Consider the following 21,772-nt stretch of genomic DNA (forward strand, 5'->3'; position numbering starts at 1 on the left):
AATTTATACAAAAATAAACCATCTAAAACAATCTTCACTTTGTCCCACCTTGTAAATTTTTATTTATTTTCTGGTTTTATTTTCAAAGACTCCCACATACAATGTATCCCTTGTATTGTGATAGATTAATTCTTCCACTTATTATTGTTCCCAACTGTACAAATAGATAAAAAAAAAAATTGTAAAGTTGGGAATCTGAAAATTTGCCAATTATCTATCACCTTAAGACTGTTTTTGGTTTGAATAAAAAGATAGAAAAAGGAAGGGAAACGCAGGGAAACCGTTGCAGACCTTATACAGGTTTACTTATATTTCCTTCAAACCAAACATAGCGTAAAATAGTTTAACTTATTTTCAACTAGAATAAGCTAATTGATATATTGAAAACTAGTTATGCTCATATACATAGCTGAATTTTTGGTGTGGTGACCTATCAATCTTTTAAAAACTTGATTTATGGAAATTCTATACTAAGATTCAATTAGTTTACCAATTAAACTTGTTCATGTACTTGCTTCGATTGAATTTCCCAATCTGCCCAGGCCTTGATTCTAATTTAATCCAGAGGTCACCAGTTTGGGTTCACCTGCCCAAGCCACACAATAGACACAGAGCTACTACACCTTTACTAACTCCATGGCTTATCTTGTTTATTTGGTGCCAGATAAGCTATGGAGGCTGTGTTTGGATTATGATGAAAAAAGAAAAAAATCTGATGAAAAACAATTTAAGGAATTCTCCACTTTCCATGTTTGGCATTGAAAAGTGTGCAGACAGAATGAGGAAAGTAGCAGATTTTATTTTATGCCACCTTTTTTTATCACTTGAATAGAAAATGGAATGACCACTAAATTAGTATTCCATTATCTGCCCAAAAGTAGATTCCATGCTGCTTTTCTCCCAAACAAGATGAGGCAAACAAACAAGCTAAAGTGCATACAATTTTGTTGCCCAATCAGGGCCCAAGTAATTGTCACATTTCACTTTAATTTCTGTTTTAAGGTAATCTGATATTGCAATTGAAACGATGGGCTGTTTAAAGGGTCTGCCCTTCAGAAACTGTGTGAGGGTTTTGAAGAGAGTGATGACAATAACAAAAATTGGTGCCCAGGGCAGAAGCAGTGAGATGCCAAGAAAGTAATTTCCCTAAAGCAAAAAAGCTGTTTTCCCAACACTTGCAATAGACAGTACTGCTTAGAGGAGTACCATTGTAATGCCCATTGAGTTCTATAGAAACCCTTATTAATTGTTGTTCAATGCATCCGCCATAAATGCTCAAAGACCATCAATGCTAAGTGAATGTTTTCTTCAGAGGGCCTTCTTTGGATTAGAGTGTTATGAGTTAAGAACATTCAGGTTTAAACAAGTGAAAATTGTGCTGAAAAACATCCACAGTATTACGCGAGTGTGATCATAGCATGCAGATAATATCAAAGAAGATGTTATTACAGCCATCTAACAGCAAGAGATAAAAATGGTGTATTGGGGGTTTATTCAGGTGGTTGCTTGCAATAATATGTGCAGATGCAGATGTTGTTCCTGCACTCTCCTGCACCTCTAGCTTCTTTGTAACACTCTTGCGTACACCTTTGTGAATCACACTTGCTAGATTCAATTGCCTCCTGACATGTATGCTCTGGAATCCTAATTGAATTTGCAGTGTTGATTATGGGCACAATTTTATCAACTGTCAATAAAAAGAGATGAAGGATTAGTCCTAGTGACTTAAACCCAAAATCTCAAAGTTAGATTGAAAACAAAGAAACTAAGAACAAACAGCATGCAGTGTGGATGCTCAGTGCAAAGAAACTCATTGGTCTAGATTGTTTTCAAATGGAACACTACCAGTTGGATGATGCTAATTGACCAATCAATCAATGATGCCGATAGTTTTAGGGTAACTAGAGTCTTTTAAGTATGTTTTACTTGATGGGCTACTCCAAATCCAAACGTTTCATCTATCATCAGCTCATTCTTGAACCAACCAAATTATCCACCAATGACTAAATAGGGGAGTTTGGATGGTGAAGGAACTGATTCCAAGGAATAAAGTTTTTGGAAAGTTTAATTTCTTTAAAATGATGGTAATGCTAGACATCAAACATAAACCATAAATGATGGTGAAGAAATTTTTTTGCCACCAAGTGTATAGTCAGTGTATATATGCAAAAGCACATGATTTGGTGGATATACTTGACATCACTTGACCATATTGGGTTCTAGATTTTGGCTGATATTGCTTATACTCACCTCAAATTTTCTTGACACTTAATCTGTAAATGCAGACTTGATTAACTAATACTTAAACATGATAAAATCAAAGGATACATTGTAACTTCAATAATATATTTGAAACCAAACAAGGGTTTAGGGAGGTAAGAGAACCTGAGGAGAGGACAAGCAAGATCAAGAGAGATGAGAGGTTGTAAGCAGTCTTCATTCTTCAGCTTCAATTTGGTGGTCAAGAATCAAGATTCAAGAGTTCAGGCACTTGCTCTTGGTACACATTTCTCTGAAACTAGGTGTAGGGTATTTATAGATATAGACGTTTCAGTGGAAAAGGTAAGAATATCAGGAAATGGAGAAAAATTAAAGATCCATACTCAAGGTCAACAATATTCAAACTTGGCATTGACAACAAAATAAAACAAATCAGTACACACAAGAATTGTTTAATTAAAAGAAGTTGGATTCACTTGCTTTTTATTTAAGTGGAAGCAAGAACTAAAGGGAAAAAAGATTGACCACAATCAAAGGGTAGACTTGAGAAGTGTTTTCAATCAAATTAAAGGGTATTATTATCATCCCAAGTTACATGCACTTTTCTTAAATCTTAATAGGTCCTGTCTGGTGAACATATTCCTTTCTTTGAATATACTATCAACACTAAATCAAATAAGAACTTCCTTTGGTAAGAATCAAATAAGAGCTTTTGAATTTTTAATCCATGGGCTTTTTATTTTTTATTATAATAATTCTGTGAAATCTCATCAGATCAGCTTTTTGCTACAGAAATCACTTGATTAATGAATCACTTCTCACTGCATGCGGATGAATCAGATCAGGTGTTGAAAAAGAAAATGTAGATTTTCTTTTGATACACACCATTTGCACACCCATTGGAAGGTGGCAAAAAGCCTGAACCATCCAAACCCATCCATTAGTTAGTAGCTTAGAAATGGGTTGAATGGCCACCCGGGCAGATTTAAGTAGGTTGGGTTCTGTGTGTATATATAAATTCCATGGTGTGATTGAAGCTCATTTCTTGAAAAATTCCACTCCAACCATTCATCTCTCTCTCTCTCTTTCTCTCTCTCTCTCTCTCTCTCATAACAAACAAATAAACATGAAAAATTATCTAAGATAAAAAGCTTTAATTTTCTAAATCTGTTATATTATCAAGGGCTTGGGAAACTTGCATTATTTACTACATCATTAGCGAGATCAAAGCAACGATCATATCAATTGTTGATCAACAATTCTTTACGTATACACAGAGACACCCCAATTGTCAGCAGTAACATTGGCCATAGTATTTATTAAAGCATTCGTTCACACTAGACCTGTCTGGCCCGGCCCTCGAACAAGGTTGAACATGTTTATAGGCCCACAGGCTTAAACTCGGGCCAAAAAGCCCGGCCCATAATGAATTCGAGCTGGAGTCAAGTTTTGTCAAAATAGCCTGGCCCAGCCCGACCTAAAATTAGACTTAAAATGGGTTATGTGATTATGTCCATTTGAATAAATTTTTTGATTTGAGAATGTAAAAATGTGTTTTAAAACGTAAAAGAAAAGGAAAAAAAACCATTTTGTAGGCCCATTGTTCTTTTAAATAGGAAAAAAAAACCATCTGAATTTTTAATTCTAATTTGAATAGGAAAAATTGTAATTTTTTTTAGGTTAGGCTTCAGGCTTTTTATCAGGGCCGGACTCGGGCCTAGCGTATTTCCATTAACGATGAGTAAAATCCCGGCCCGGCCTAGCCCATGAACAGGTCTAGTTCACACATGCTAGGGCATTTGTGCATGGGATAGCCCCAAAAAATTTATAGGAAGAGATGAGATGGAAGAGAAACAGAAGACAATGGGTCTGGGCAGTCTTCATCTCTTTACTTCCACACAAACAGTGCCTCTAGGCTCTAACTAGTATTGTACGTGAATAACAGCCCTTGTATTCATAGAGAGAGGAGCAGATGAAGGCTTGTTAATAAAGATAATGGAATTTTAGAGGTGGAGGTTTGTTGTCATTCTTACTTTTACATTGATACACAGAATAAAGATTGGTATTAATTGGGTTGTTATAAAGCTTCTATCTTTAGAACCAGAGTATTTACTGGAGTAATAAAAAAATCCCCAGTTTGTTAAAGCTTCTAGTTAACAGGCTTAGCTTTAGTTCAGCTATAGAATATGTTTGTTTACAACTGGCTTAGCTGCCCAAGAAGTCAGGTAAACTTGCGGAGAAGCACGGATATGCCCGATGCAGAATTCTGAATTCCAGCCCCCTATTACTAGCTCTCTCCCCCCTATAAATAACATCCTGCCCCTGAATTTGGCATCAATTCATGGTCAGGATGCATTCTCCCTGTACCATGGGGCTATAAAATTCTGATATGGGCTGATTGGTCATTCTCCTGATAACCTTGGTAAGGTTGCTATAGATAAGCTATCCAAAAGAGGTTGAAGTGGACAATACTCCTTCAACTGGCTGATTGACACAGCTGATTTGGTTTTTTAAAATTTTCATAAACATAGCTATTGAGCTGTCCTTGTGAGTTATTAGGCTAGCTAGCTGTTCGTGTCCCAACATGGACAGCCAAAAAATGCTGTGCTTCAGCCCTCTCAAATGAGGACTTAAGCCTATTAAATGTTTCTGATGTGCAAATATGATGTTCTCTGGGTAGGTATGTGAGTAGCAGTCTCCACGCGACGCCAATGCATGTGTTTGTGATAACCACATCACACATTTCCTTTTCTTTTTATGTTTACTCTAGCCATTATCTTGTGATAACACCTTGTTTTTCTTTTTACTCATCATTTTCCAAAGTATTGAAGTTGTACAACATGGTTCCTCAGCCATCTTCAATCAAAGATTCTGCCCGACCAATATGATACTTTCTTTTTTGTTTTTTTTTTTGAAGAAAAAAGAGAAAATTTTATAGAAATTAGAAGGGGAATATGACATGATCCCTCAGGGGGGCATTCTTTTTCGGGATTTTGAGAGGGGGGAAAGTTGGTCAATGGGATTTTGATTCCCATTGACCAAGAATCCCATGTTCTTTTCTCAGATTTATGTGGGAACCAAGGAAAATCTATTTTTCTGGATATTACTTACCCTAAGTGGGTAAATAACTTTCCTAGTTGGGGAAAAGTTGCTAGCACTTGAATGGGATAAAAATGCCCCTTTTAATCAAGGGCAGAGCTAGGGGGTGGTGGAGGGGAGCCATGCCCCCCTATGCCTTCAAAATTCCCTTCAAATTTATTTAAGTTTCACTTGTATTTTAGCCCCTTTACTCATGTTTCCTAACTTTTGGCCCCCCATCTATGTTTTTTAGGTTTTGGCCCCCCTTAATAAAAAATCCTAGCTCTGCCTCTACTTTTAATAATGGATTTTTATGGTTAAAATAGTCATCACCTTATTTAGATGGGAAATAAAAGAACATGGGTAAATGCACTTACACGGGTACGTGTTTTCCGGGAAAGACTTAACCTGGTTGGTAAGTGCATTTACCCAGATAAATAACTTACCGAAAAGCGAACATGGCCTTAGAGCAAACAAGCTTTAAAAAAAAAAAAAGTAACCTTTCTTATTCAATTAAAATGAGTAATATTGGAAAAAACTGAAGATCTACGAGAGAAATTAAAAATCCTAATGTATATATGTAAGTCAGTTAATACAAGCTGATGTATATCATATTTTAGAACCAACACGACATGAATGTATTATATAACATACTTTTGATACCATTTCATATATATTCCACAGCTATGAATGATAGTTGTTTGGAAAAGAACAGTTGTATGGGTTGTTTTGAAGTTTTATGTGCATCACACGTTAGTATGGGTGTTGGGTAAATAAAGAACTGATTGAGGTAACGTCTCATATGCAAGAAGCTTCAAAATAGTCCAAACTTTGTTAGAGAATATCAACCTATTCAAGGATCTCACCTAACAGCTTAAGCTTTTAGGTTGAATGGTTCTTTGAGATGGTATTAGAGCCAAGTGGTCTAGTGTTCGATCATCATTACCCCACTATAATTAATTAAGTTTCAACACAAGGTACGAGTGGACCTGTGTTTATTCCCACTTCAAGCCCAATGAACTTTCTTATAAGGGGGCATGCTAGAGAATATCAACCTATTCAAATACCTCACCTAACAGCTTAAGCTTTTAGGTTGAACGGTTATTTGAGAGGCTTTTTTGTTAAAACTTACAAACAACTAAGCTTTAGTGGTGTATTAATTAGATATGTATGATGTATTTTAATTTTCTCCATTGTATTTGTGCATTTTCAAAGCAAGTAGCAATATGTCTTTTAATTGCCTTAATTATTGATACTTTTTTTAATAAAATACCAACACTTTGAATCTTGCCTGAAGGTTGACCCTAACTCCAATCAATCAATCCCAAATAAATTGATGACCTTTCAAAAAAGATTGAACCCAATAAGAAAATCTTTGCATATATAATATCCTTCACTATTTGGGAGGATGTCTCTTCATTCATCCACTAGCAACGTAACATTGATTTAATACTCGTCTATGATCCATAAATTTATTGACATGTGTCTTGTCTCCTCCTATTTCCTTGGAGGATTTAACACCCTTTTCTCCCTCATAGGCAGTTGTTTGTTCGTTTTCCTCTTTTTTATCTTAAGTTTCATCCCCCTCTATCTTTCCTATCCACACTTTTTTTTTTATTTTTTTCTTCTCTCTTCCATTTTCTCTATTCTCCCATTTTCTGTCTTTTTTCTCTCTTTATATTCTCTCTCCTCTTTCTTGCTTTCCCCTTCCCTTCTCTCTACTTTCTCTCCACCCAAAATCTCTCCTAATTTTCTCTATTCTCAAAATCTTTCCTATGCTTCTCTCTCCTCCCCACACACTCTCTCCTCTATTACCATTCTCTCTCTTACCCCTCTCTCTCTTGCCTCTAAAGTTTTTTAAATTAAATCTATTTTTTTTTGTATCTGGTTGAAACCAACCTAATGATGGCATGTGGAGCTATAAGAATCCAAAGAGTTATTTTTCAAATATTTAAAATTTAAGTGGGTCAAAATGGTTGATTAGGTTGGGTTCCAACCCACCTGCACCACATGTCAGAACTATGGGTTATTAATGGATGTAGTTGGCTGGAGGAACCCAACCATCCATTTGCCAAACTTATCTTAGACCGAAGCATGGGTTAGTGGATTAGTGGTAGCAGGGGTTGCATGCATAGAGGTCCATTCACAACATGGAGAGCTTGTCCTTCTATGCATGCTTCCCCAAATGAAGGGATGCCGAGTGACCAACTGAACTATACTATTAAAAATAACTAAACTATACTATTGGCCCAAACATTATGGTGAATTCATAAATGATCAAGAATGGCAGAATTAAGAAATAAGATAGAACTTGGTTTTCCACTAAAGATTCAAGTAACTAGTGTTGGGAAATGGGCTCACCGAGATTTGGAGGAGAAGCTCTAAGGCATGTTTCAAGACATTGTCTTTAAAATGTTATTCGCCTCCATTCAATTTCATTGAGTTTGTTATTGGGTTACAGGTAAATCTATTCTTAAGATACAACAAAGCCTTGGACGAGAATCTGCAACCAATAAGGTCAAAGAGTCTCCGAAGAAACCTTCTGTGAAACAGTAGCAGACCAGACTGACAGAAAGACAAAGTGATTTTCGAAATTGTGTGTGCAAATATGCTTGATTCGCACACCTTAAATAATTCCTGAAGAGTCATGGAGCAGAGGAATGTGCTGGTTCAGAACAGGTTTCTTGACTGTTAACTTTGAATGGTACCTCTTGATCACACCTGTTCAAATCGTGGTCGTTAATCACATCAACGGTCAGCCTTGCACCTAAATCCAAAGCTGTCATTTGCGAGCAAAGTGCGCCTCTAAAGTGCCTCGTTGCGCATGTGTGCGTGTGCGTTGTGCAGTATCAAGCCTTCATACTCTCCTCTTTATATTTAAGGAGTGTAAATAAGCTATTATTAAAAAACCCAAAAGAAATCTTGTAATTATCCAATGTGGAACAAGTTAAAAACTGGTTTTAGTAAGAGAAAAAAATATTTTCAAAACATGTGTGCAAGGGTGTTTTTTCATGTAATTGACCAATCAAACCCCATTAGATTCAATCTCTAATGAGATTAAAATCCAACAGATAGGATTAGGCCAACTCCAATGACCTAGTCTAATCATTAGCCATCTGCACCTTCTTGAAACATTTCATTAATGCGGTTACCTTTTCTTTCAAACCAAACACTGCCTAAAGGAAACCCACAAGAGAACAACAAAGAGCAACAAAATGGAGGAAAGGCCAAGGGGGAGAACTAATGGCACCAGTTTACAAATATTGTGGGACCCATACACTCATTTTGTCCATAACGCCCACAATCGCATTCAATTTCTCACTTGTATTTATGGCTGGTGTAGAGCCAAATGATTGGTCCCACAACCCCTAAAACAACTATAGAGTGCAACAATCCACTCCTTAAAACCCAAAATAATTGTGAAAATGGTGAGTGCTTGTTACGCTTAATTGCTTTTTTTATTAATTAAAGTATTAACCCTCTCTAAAATCCTAGGTGCCAAGTTCATTGATTTATCCATCCCCTAACTTAGAAAATATCAATCAAACTGATCATTTCCTCCCCCAACTCACCTCTTTAGCATAGCAAACACTAGAATATGCAACCAAACAAAGAATAAAAAGCTGGGGAAATTTTATTGACTACATTATAACCAGTTGAAAGTAAGGTCAATATCATAATATCAACTATTGATCAACCCCCATGGGATCTGGTATAGGCCCTTGTGTGTATTCATTTGTGATTGGTTATTCAGCCAAGTTTACACATTTGTGTTCATAGAATCATAGTAGATCCGGATTCTAATCAACCCCATTAATTGTGGTGGCCAATTCTACTGAATATATATAGTCCCGAAGTATGCTGTGCATTCCTCATTGATCAGTTTTACTTCCCAAACTGCTCAGCATGAAACCATAAGAGGAAGAAGAAATAAGCAGCTTCAATTGAGCAAGCAAGCGCAAAGTATTTGAGGATTGACTAGCATGTCACATACAATATGTATTGATGAAAAAATGAGTCAAAGCCTATACTGTGTGTGAATGAATGAGCCAAAGCCTACACAACCCTTGTATTGATGCTGTGTTTGTTGAAATTCTTCTATTCTTAGAACCAGAGTATTTATTGGAGTACCGTTAACACCCACAGTTTGCTAAAGCTGCTGGTAAATATCACTTAAATTCAATATCTTTTGTGGCTAAATGGTGCAAAAAGACATTGTATATTGGCCAAACGATGAAATAGTTATATAATATTTTATAGGAAAAATCTATGATGCAGAAAAAATATGATATGAAAAGAGTTTGATCAATAAAAAATCCACCCATGAATTTTGATAAATAACATTATATTCACTATCACGTTTGTGATTTCAATTCATTGGTCAATTATTTTTTGGATATCATATCTTTTTCATATCATAGTCAAACCCTATTTTATATTATATAACATATAATATATGTACAAAATATGCAGACTGCTGAGCCTATTGAAATTTTGATATAAGCCTAACCCGAGGTTTAATGTATAGATATGTATCAATCAAAACAGGCCGCTCGCTGCATATTATTGGATTTGAGGGTAAACAACACATGATATGGGTGGAATGGCAAACTTTCTGTGCCATTTCATCTATATCATCAGTTGGTATACAAGGGTTCATTAGGTTTGTATAGGTGGATATTGACTGATATTGATAGAAAGACTTGATTTTTTAACCATATTTTAACTCATCATGCAAAATAATGTTTTTAATATCAATTGGGACTTATGTTGTTTTGCTAAGGGGTTTGACTATATTGCCGGAAAAGCATAATACCGGAAAAAATTATAGCTGAACAACCGACATCATAAAAGTGGTAACCAAATGATGAGTGGCTTAGTTGGTATAGTAGCTGGCTTGTTGTAGCAGGGTTGAATCCCATTATTACCAGGGTTGAGGGGTTATGCTCCCCCTCCCGGTTGTGTAGCCCAATGAACAAGAAAAAAAATACCCATGTCTTTTTCATGTATTGTGGCATTATACTTCACATAAACTGAAATATGTTTTTCTTATGGGTTTATATAATTTTTTATAGTTATTTGATCCATAGATTTAGTGTTAATAATGTATTTTCAGGATTTCTACGAGTTTATCTAGCATATCCATTAAGATTAGTTTAGAAAGAGTGCAAATATAAATATAAATATAAAATATGCTCCTTTTCGGTTCAGTTTTGTATACGTTTGGAAAGATGGTGTAATTATTATTGATATAAAACTTCACTCTAGTTCAGTTTTGCGTGTGTTTGGATGGAATGGAGTTTTACGCCAATAACTGTTGTAAAACATCATCAGTTCTAAAGTTTTACATTGATAATCGATGTAAAAACTGCATCGATTTTACAATTTTATTGATGTAAAACTTTACACTCTTCCACCCATCGTTATTTTAAAGAAGCAACAGTCACTTTCATGGACTGGTGGAACCTATGGCCATTGGCAGCATTTATATGTTTTCAAATTGGCCAGCCATTGTCTATTTCTAATGTAGTATCAATTTGATGCTAATTTGAATAGGTTGAGGGATTAGGTGCCCATAAGCATAGGCTTTTCTGGCCTTTTTCTAAGTTTGATTCCATTTCTTAGTCTGTCACTTGAGTATTTCTAACCTACGGTATAGCTAGTTCAAATGTTAAGAGCTTTGATAAGAAATCTACAGTTCTATTGAGAATTAAGTTGAAAACCTGGGGATAGTTTTCACTTGTATTTTCATGGCCTGTTTTCAAATTTATATGTCTTCTATCAAGAGAAAGACTGACTGGCGCCTTTTACCTTTGGGGTTACTCATATTTGTAGCTTATGCATGGATTAGTAGGTCTGGCCATGGATACTTTGTGGAGGCATGGAATACAAGCATTTTTTGTGATTTGTTTAAGCTTCTTACACAGTGCAACATTACCAAAAATAAAGAGGGAAAATTCGTGTTCACGGAGGGGAAGCACAACGGAAGCACGCTGAGTATTCTTGGGAGAAATCCTATTTTCTCCAGCCTCAGAGAGATGCCGGTGATCGGAGGGAGTGGGGTTTTCAGGTTCATCCGAGGCTATGCTCAGGCCAAAACAAACTCCACCCTAAAGCTGGTCACACCATTGTTGAATATAATGTTTTTGTGATCCACTATTAATCCTACAAAGATTAGTTTTGGATTCTAAAAAAGGGTTTCTTGAATTGTGTCAATTTTGAATTTGTTTGGTGTTATTGTTATTTATTGAAAAAACATATTATATGGGATTTATCTTGAAAAACAAGAATGAAACGTTTATTATTATTGTTTAACAGTTATTATTATTAGATGTCATTAGGTGCTACATAAAATGAATAGTAAATAAAATAGTCCATCCACGAGATGAACACTATTATTAAGAACTGCATTGGTGGGATACTTCCATTATTATTGCATCATAGCAAGATGAGATGAAAGCAATGATAACATCATATCAACTGTTGATCAACAATTAAAGACACAACGGCATCCCCGTTCCTCGCAGTGGCCTTTTCCACTCATCTGACTGCGGCAGTCGTTAATGCATGCCTGGCCTTCTGTGCATGGGACCTTCCCAAGGAAAATTGTGCACACCTTTTCCACCTTCTGAGCGTTGGTCTGTATTATTTCCCCCACTGAAACTGATGATGAAGAAGAAGAGTTAGTAGAGAAAGTTGGTGCAAGTATTAAGTTAAGACTTCAGTAACCACATAAGATATAAGTTGATGATCGATCAGGTGTAGATGAAGAAATTTACCAGAAGAGATGACAAGGAAGAGAACCAAAAGACAATGGACCTGGGTGATCTTCATCTCTACTTCCACAAGCAATACCTATACTCTATGAATGAGCAAGGCTTACACAACCCTTGTATTTATAGAGAGGAAGGGTTCTCAATGGAGGGAATGACACCACCGCTATGGATAGGAGATGGATATTTGTTATAAATTTTGGCTATTGGGTTGTTAAGAACTTTCCTTCTTGAGAACAAGAGTATTTATTGGAATACTACAAGCTCTCCTGTTTGTTAGAGCTGCTCCTAATATCATATCCTATATCATTAAATACATCATATTTAGTTTATTGGGAAATTGTCTAAAACTCACCATGTTAGTAACTTTACGTTAAATAGACTAACGGTGAACGTAGATTACCATTTTACCCTTTGTTATATTCAGCCCATCTTTTAATATTTCAAAAATATCCCTATTATTCAACCCAAAACCCATTTTTCAGCTTTCTTGGAATACTTTCAAGCAACATGATGAGAGCAAAACGCCTCTCAACAAGCAGAAATCTAATATATAAGGTAGTTGGGTGCTTAAGAACATTATAGTCATAAAAATATGTTTAATAAGGCTGATTCACTATTCAAGGGCAGTTTGGTCATGAAAATTTTATTTATGCTGACACGAACAACTTATGTCAATAAACACTAACAGGGCTCCAACAGATGGTGAGTTTTGAATAGGGGTGCAAGTCGGGTTGGCCTGACTTAATAGTTTCACCCCTAGTTTTGAAATATAAAAACTTATTGACATGGATTCCTTGTGAGTTTTGAAAAGTTATGGTGAGTTCAAGAGAAATGTTGAAAAGTCATGGTGAATTTTAGACAATCTATCTAATTTATACTATACTAGTGGAAGGAGCTGTTGCAGGGGTGATATACAAAAATATGATATTAATGAGTCGTGTATTAAAAATACTATATTATGCATACGGAACTAAAAGAGCAAAAATTATGTTATCTGTTCGGACAACAAACAATAATATACAGAATTTTAATTTACTTTGGGGGATCAACTCGGCACAACCCAAGCCCATGGGGAAAAGCCGTGCTTTTTTAAAAAGTTAAAAAAATAAATTTTTTAACATAATTAAAAAAATAGACAGAGAAAGATCTTAAAATTGTATTTTATATGAATTTTGAAGTATACAATTATTTATATATGCAATGATAAAATGAAATAATATAATAAAACTAAAAATAAAATTATATGTTAATATATTATATAATTTATAGTATATATAAATATTTATGGGTTGTGTTGACAGACAGGCCACGAGCAACACAACCCACTCGATCATGTTGTATTGTGCCAAGTGCCAACCCATGGACTCAAAACCCCAAACCCGATACAACCCATATGATGGTGTCGTGCCCAGTACAACTCAATTTACACCTCTAGATATATGGAGCCATAGAAGTATCTTACAAACAAATCGACTAAAAATAGATAATCCAATTAATAATAATAATTATAATAATAAAATAAATATTTCCAATATCTCTATTATAGCATATTTTGAGCTAAGGAACATTATCCTTTATAAGCACATTAAGCTACTTAATTTCAGTTAATGTATTTTTTATAGGAAATTATTAATTACTTTAAAGTTATTAGTTGTGAATTTGTGATTGTAAAATTAATTTTTAATTTTTAAGTAATAAATGTAATTTGAATATATAATTAGATTAACTGAGTTAATAAATTATTTAATTTACCATGTTCGATCAATTAAGTTAATATAAATAAATTAAGATAACTAATTAAATTAATTTGCTTACTTTATCCAATTGAAATATCTAAAAAATTTGCAAAATTATAATTTGGCAAAATACAATAAATCCTATGAATTTTTCTTTTTTTGCTGCCAACATTTATAATTGATACGATACAAATTTCGAAATAATAGCAATTCTTCTTGTCTCTCTTAAACATCAATTGTTGACCGCACAAATTTAAAGCAACCTGTTTCCCTATTTCGAAATAACATGAAAACTGAATACTGACCGACCCTAACCTGCCTGCTCCTTCACCCTAGATCAGACGCGTTTTAGCCAAAATAAAATATTGCTCTTTTTAGAGTTCAGTCCCCCTCAAAATACTCCTATAAACACCATCTTCCCCTGGTGAATTCCGCGGGCGCCGCTTCTACAACTTAAATCACTCATTAGGGCGGATGAAACAAAAGAAAAAACGAACTTCATTATCTCCACTACACCTTGAAAGTGATTTTGTTCAATTTTCCTCGAGAGGATGGAGCTTACCAACTCTGGCACTTGAGTAGGTACTTAGTACTGTGGTCGTTTCCTCAAGCTCAGTTACAAACGTTGCGTGAAGAAACGACCATGATACAAACACCCACCAAACGTTCATGTAAATTGCACCCAACTTTGGGCCTTAGGTGGAATATACCAACACTTGATTTGGCTGAACATAAAAACTTGTTTCATCATGCAGTAATTAATGCTATTTTGTTTGAAGAAGATATTACATGTAAGTGCAACATAACCTATCATTTGACTTGGGTGACCTACCTTAGGTTAGATCAAAGGCAAAGAGCATATTACTCTATGTTTTGTAATTTCACAAACAAGATCTTGGATTGAAAGAAACTGAATTGAAATTAAAGAAACAATAAATGCACTTTACAATCCATTAGCTTGAATGAAATTAATGACTGCCGGGAGATCCTAAAGACCGCTGGAATGATTAACTAGAGACGTTAAGATCTTAGGACGGGATAACCTCTGTTAAATTGAAGGTAAGAATGTTTAAATGTTATATCCATCATATTTTGTGGAGTGCATCTCCATTGGGAGAAGACTCAAACATAAAGACAGGATGGCCTTGCTTTATGCACAGATAAAATCCTGGAAATCACTAAATAATAGGGTTCCCAAGAAGAACTATGTGCAATAATCAGTGCAGAAAATTCAAGAAAGAAGAGGAACAGAATAGATGAAACCGAGGGAAGAGGAACCAAAGATTGAAAATTTTAGGACACAGTTGCTGACAAATTTGGGGCTGTTGCCGTAGGATTGAACAGACTAGGTAGCCTCCCTTCTATAACTCCATTAACCCATGACAAGGTTCAAACATGAAGTGATAGAGGACGGTTTTCTATATGCAAAAAGGAAATCCTGTTAGTCACTAAATAACAAAATTTCCTAGAACTATGTGCAATATCATCCACCTTTCTCTAGCAATTTGAGATGGTTGAGTGAGGAGAAAAAAACTGTAAAGAAAGAAGAGGAAAAGATAAGGTCAACCATCATTTTATTCACGGACCAGCAAATGCGATTGGATTGACCCACCAATATGTATTGTGGCCAGATCCCAGGAACTGACCCCACTGGAACAGTGGTAGCACCAACATCCTCTATATCAGCCAAACCCGTAATCTAACCTTGATTTAACTGAGATTTTATGGTCAAAGTCAAAAATAAGAATCACATTTTTGTTCCAAGATGCAGATAATACCCAAACGAGGATCTCATTTTTCAATTTAAATGTACCTCAAGTCACAGTGATAAAACGTGAGTGCTGATACCATACATCATCATATACGTTATACATGAAACATATTTACTGTCAACACATTTTACTACTATAATACCAACCCAATCAACAATTCTTTAAATAGATATGCAAAATATTATGCATCCAACCCAATCAACCTCTGACATGGAATAAATCTTGGAGTAAAGAAATTCCTATGCGAGACCAACTAACTGGCTGGCATCAGAATGACGAACAAGTCATAAATTATGAAAAAGTCTCTTGCATCTAATGGAAAAGGTAGGGTATAATTGTTGCCTATCAAGTCAAAACAACAAAAAACTTGACAAGAAGCTCTGATCTCAATAACTGGGGGCATAAAATGTCCACAAAAAGAAAAAAATAATAGACAAGCAAAACCAAGAGGAACTGCTGACCTAGTAACCTCCTTTGAGATCATTCACAACATCATATGGGATGGGGGTGACAGTTTCCAACGTGGCACCTTCCACCATGAACCCTGGTTTAGGTCCTTCAGGCTGCCTCTTCGTGCTAATCACCTCACCTCGGGCTTTGGCCTCAGCCTTTAGTTGGTCATTCTGCAACTTGCGCCTTTTGAAGTCCTCAGTGCACCTTGATGGTAGCACATGTTCTACCCGCACATGAATCCTCTTACGAATTATTCTATTGCCCACCTGATTGATAACCATTCTTTGTGATCAGTTTGTTATTACAAAAAGAACAGAATGCATGAGAACACCAACTAGATCAACTGAAGCCAGATTAACATAAATAACAGCTTAATGGTATAAATTTCTATAAAGTCATAAATATATGGACATAAATAGGCAGGTTGGCAAAGAAACTGATGGTAGAAATTTTTAAAGCATTCATTAAACCAAATACCTAAAACTCATCGAATACCAAGAAAAGAAAAACAACCAGGAACACTTTTTAGTATTAAGAAGTAACAAAAGATAAAACCTGGGATGAAGAAAAATGGTGAGACAAGATTCGCGTGGTCAACCTAAATAATTGGGTCATGATTATACAACAGGCAAGACAAAATTTAATTTCATTTGAAGATACTAAAACACATTATGAATCTTCTACGATTCTTAAATAGAACCTATCCACTCAAAAGTTGTAAAAAAAGGAAAAAGATTTGATCAGAAAAAGATCATTACCATCAAAATACCAGCTTCAAACAGATACCAAGGACCTTAATATTCAATCACAAAAACTAGCAATCACAATAATCACACACATAGACTACTTCGAAACATATAAATAGAAAAGACCTAAAGAATCAATCGCAAAGGGTCATTTATATCATCTTAATCACCAAGGTACTACTTTAGCTATTTCAAAAGCTGATTGACAGAGAAGCCACGGACAGACACCAAAATAAGCTAACACTATTTCTGAATGCATACGACTGCATTCTAGTAGACCATGGGTTTAGATATCACCAAGATTATAGACAACATCTCAACCAGCTACGCCACAAATTTAGCAAGTATTTTTCCCCATCCCCACACGTCCCCACCATATCTGATCCAGATATCCAGATTAAATTCTTATACCAATAGTGCATCGTGCATCTACCAATTAAAAACAAGAAAAAGCAAAGACCTGCAAGGCGCATGCAAACAACAAAATCATAGTTCAGTACTGAGAATTCTATGCAAGGTAACCAGAACATAATTACAGGCAATGTCTTCATAATAGGTCTTTTTTCACTCGAGAAGTTAACTGAATAACAATACGATTGTTTTTCCTTCACTCTGTTCATAACCCCAATTCACCAAATGCAACGAATATCCATTTCAACCAAAAATATGATTTCTACTTCCATTACATTATTCTTTTCTTCAATAACAATAACGTCATATACTCAAATCAAAAGTAAATTTGGACTTAAACCACGAAATCGAAACAACACAGTAGACAAATCAAGTCAATAGGATAAACAGAGAGATCTAGAACATGGCAGAGAAAGGATAATAGAAACCTGTTTGTTGACTTCGACACCGATGGCTCGCTTGGTGACGTTCCAGACCTTCCCGGTGCGGCCATGGTAGAATTTATGGGGCATGCCCTTGTGCACGGCACCGTTCACCTTGATGTCGACGTAGTCTCCAATACGGTAAGTCCTCAGGTACGTCGTCAATGGGATGTACCCCTTCTTCCTGAACGGCCGAGAGAACAAATCCCTCGTCCTAGACCTCAGACCGTGACCCGCCGGCATTTTCCCTTCTCTTTCTACACCTCTCCCTCTCCCTCTCCCTCTCCCTCTCTCTCTCTCTCTCTCTCTCCCTCGGCAGGAAAACCGTTTAGGGTTCAAGTAAAACCCTACTTGTTCTAATTTATAGTTCCGCCTCCAAAGAAATGATCTTAAGTTGCGCTCCGGGTGACAATGCCTTAATCCGCGCACCTCTCGACACACTTGGCATCTGTTGCTCACTTGGCTGTGTAGCATTTGCCACTCATCACCAACTACGATTGAACACTTAGTATTCCCTACACATCAATCCATGAATCCGAATCTGTTCTTACGGCGACCTCACAGAACGGAGATGTTCCAGATGCACGGCTGAAACGTGCTGTGAGATCGGTGTAAGGTGCGTGTGTGAGGAGCAGATTAAACCTGAAACACATTTCCGATCCCAGATCACACACCTCACATCGACTTTACAGCATGCTTCGGCCACACCAGGAACATCTCCCCTAATCATATCCCAATTCATTTTCTCTACCTTTGCCGGGTAGAAAATCCGATTTGCCACATGCCACATTATAGAAAAGTGGCATGTTAACTTGTGATTGATCACATAGCAAGTGCTGCATAACTAAAATCAGCAGGGCTAATAAACATGTGATTAGAAAATGTTAGTGCAAGAAATGGCGAAGTGCTCAAAAATCAGCTACTCCCAAAACCACGAATCACATTTAGGACTGCGAGTCAGGTTGGGTTAGATTGGATTGAGACCAACCCTAACTCAATCCTAAGTTTTAGGCCCAACCCAACTTTCTTTCCATTTCTTATAATCTAGCAGAACTTATTAATCTCAAACCCTAATTCAATCTTCACTAGATATATTAATTTTATATTTTATTAGTATTTGTTTCTTAATGTTTTTATTGATTCTTTAAGTACAAAATTTAGAAAAAAAAATGTTTGAAATTACTATAATTTATTATGAGTTATAACTTTATAATAGATATGAAAAGCATGGGTGATAAACAACAGAGGAAATAAAGAATAAAATATTGGATAAATTACAAAGACCCCCCTATACTATACTATGATCTATGACAAAAGACCCCCTCTTCGTGTTTTATACTTTCTCACCTTATTTCTCCCTTGCAATCAAGGGAAAACCACCCAGCAAGAGACAGAGGCAGCTGACCCTCACCTGTAGAAAAGCGCGAAAGAAGGGTACTGATAATATATCCCGAAAGAGAATCCAGCCTCATCAAGCGAATCGAAAATGGTCTTCTGTGAGAACCCATGGATCAGCTTCTTGGTGTCATTGTTGACAATATCATGCGATGTTGCAGAGTGAATAAACAACCTATTGGGCTGTGTTAGAGTCGGAATCGACGCGAACCACCGGTCGCACACAGCAAACTCCATCACCAACTCCTTGAAAACCGGCACCACTTCTGGTCTTAACCCATTCATCACTACCTCCGACAGCCCTTTCTGTACGCTCTCTGCCTGCTGAGCAAACACATTCATCGTCGCAACCTTATCATCACCAGAAGATGACTGTCCCCGATGGGACGCTGAACGCTTGCTCGCATATTGCATCAAATGAGTGACCAGGGTTGGGGTCAACGAACTCCGACCGATTACCGAAGTAAATACGCGTTGAGTTGGGATCGGTTGTGGACAACAAGTTGTATTCTTGTCCTGTAACGCCATCTATTTCAGGATTGAGGGACTTCATCCATCCCAACATGAGATTGAAGGAGCTGTTCTCTTGCACTAAAACCACCACTGTTTTGATGGGACAGGGCTTGCTATTGCTGCTCTCCGATGGCATGGATTTGGGTTTGTTGTGACGGTAGTAACAATCCTCCCAAGTGCGTTACAGAAAACACCCACTGATACAGATAGGAACAGAACAGATCGCTACAAACTGCAAAAGTAAATAAAGATTGAGATGGAAGGTGAGTCCTTTAAACTAATGATAAACGTTCAGTAAACATAACTTTTCAATATTTCTCCTTCGTGACCAACCCCTCCGAGCTGTTTGGCTTCACACAGGGGTGCTTACCCATGTCTAGATGGGATGAACTGAACAATTTCTTCAGAAAGGCTGGGTAAGACGACTTACCTTACTGTTTTATTATTTCTCCAGACCATTGATCCATTTTTTCCACAAACAATTTCTTCTGTAGGGTCAGATATTCATTTGCTAGGTTAAATAGGTTTTAAGAGAAAAATGGCAAAAAAAATAAAATAGAAAAAATTTAATAGGGTATTTTGATAATTTAACATTTTCCGCCATCTAACTTAACGGTCAAAGGGGTTTTTGTCTCGCGGTCATAGTACAGGGGGGTCTTTGTCACAAAACAATGTATAGGGGGTCTTTGTCACAGACCCCATAGTATAGTACAGGGGGGTCTTTGTAGTTTACCCTAAAATATTTAAAAAATATAAAATATGTTATTAAGGTTTTAGTATTTTCAATTAGGATTAAGTGAAAGTGATCATCTTAAAAAAAAAAGAATGATAGTTTGTGGTGAGAACTAAACAATTATCATGCATCAAAACAAATCAATGTATAATATATCATATATCTAATATATTTATATATGATATGTACTACATTAGTTGGATTCGAGTTGAGTAAGTTACTTAAGGGGTGAATCATAATCCAAACATCAACCCTATCCAACCCAATTTGACTTTTTTTTGGATTGGGTTCAGGCCAACCCAGCCCAAGATGCAGCCTTAATCACATCCCTTTATGCATTGCTGTGGCCCCACCTTGAATACGATGAAGTGACATAAAATTGGCCTCAACAATGCATTGAATACCGTGATTTTATAGTTTTAACCCACTACTAATTTGAGACCAAATCAGCCCCCCACAAAGCCCCACAATACATCCCCGCCGTGTATTGAGAACATCTCCCGATGATAATCCCATAAATGGCGATGTCATCATTAGGAGATGTTCCCAACATGATTTTTAAGACCAAACTGGTCAGGGGTCCGGTTACCGGTTCAAATGGTTTGAACATTCAATCCGAACGATCAGCCTGTTTTAACAAAAATATAAAAAATTTAAAAATTGGTCAAAACCGTTTGAACGGTGCCAGTTCAACAATTTTCTGACCGGCCTACCTCTTTTTTTTTTTTTTTTTGGTAACAAAAGCACAACAAGATAAAGAGAACCTTCTTCCAAAGTAAATTCTCCAACCAAAATGGCCCAAAAGACGCCCACCCAAACCAACCTGGCAACCTTATTGCTTGGAAAATTGGGGTGGCAATACCATGAGCCACAAGATTAGCAGTTCATGCTAATCCAATCAAAGGAAATATTAACAAATCTAGCAGCCAAGGATTTGATATCAAAGATGATGAAAGAAGCTTCTCCATGAACTTTGTTGGATGGACCCGGGAGATTAATCAGCTCTTTTGGATCCGATTCAACAATAATATTTTGAATTCCATAGCTAATTGCTTCCACAAAACTCCTACCGTCCTACGCATTGCCATAGCTTCTAAAAGAGAACAGTGGAAGCCGACATCTTTACACCCCCTGCCGATATCATACTTTCTGACGACGATGTAAGAACAAAATCAATAGCGGTTAGGGTGCAAATGTATTCGATCATGATATCTGATTCGATCTTATTTGGTCGAATTTAGATCATTTATATTCAGATTTTCGAATTGGATCAGTCTGTATGATAGAATCTAATAAAAATCGGATTGGATTCAGATCACTTTCTATCCGAATAAATATAATATATATCTTATTTATTTATTTATAAATATATTTTTATATTATATTTTTAGAAATTTGTTATATTATTTATTTTTTATAATATATATATGATGAAATAATAAAAAACACTTGTATTTTTTTTTTGTTTTTACTTTATTTAAAGTAGTATGTTTTTATTTTTCTTTTAATGATTTATT

The 21,772-nt window shown here is 36.1% G+C and overlaps 1 protein-coding gene and 1 long non-coding RNA gene across 2 annotated transcripts; both read right to left on the reverse strand.

Annotated features, from left to right (window-relative positions):
• Positions 1–11,652: 11,652 nt before the first annotated feature.
• On the reverse strand, positions 11,653–12,174 carry LOC148844593 (uncharacterized). The gene is made up of 2 exons (XR_016101997.1): positions 12,078–12,174; positions 11,653–11,961 (listed from the first exon to the last, which is right to left on the reverse strand). It is a non-coding gene; the product is annotated as an uncharacterized LOC148844593 (long non-coding RNA).
• A 3,699-nt stretch (positions 12,175–15,873) lies between these two features.
• On the reverse strand, positions 15,874–18,128 carry LOC148844594 (large ribosomal subunit protein eL21x/eL21w-like). Its single transcript, XM_088953732.1, has 2 exons — positions 17,621–18,128; positions 15,874–16,301 (listed from the first exon to the last, which is right to left on the reverse strand). Exons 1-2 carry the CDS (start codon positions 18,086–18,088, stop codon positions 16,044–16,046), a joined length of 726 nt encoding a protein of 241 aa, XP_088809858.1. The 5' UTR covers positions 18,089–18,128; the 3' UTR covers positions 15,874–16,043.
• Positions 18,129–21,772: the final 3,644 nt, after the last annotated feature.

Source organism: Nelumbo lutea, chromosome 7 (assembly GCF_056320005.1).
Source record: "Nelumbo lutea isolate HS-2025 chromosome 7, American lotus-T2T, whole genome shotgun sequence".
NCBI classification, from domain to species: domain Eukaryota; kingdom Viridiplantae; phylum Streptophyta; class Magnoliopsida; order Proteales; family Nelumbonaceae; genus Nelumbo; species Nelumbo lutea.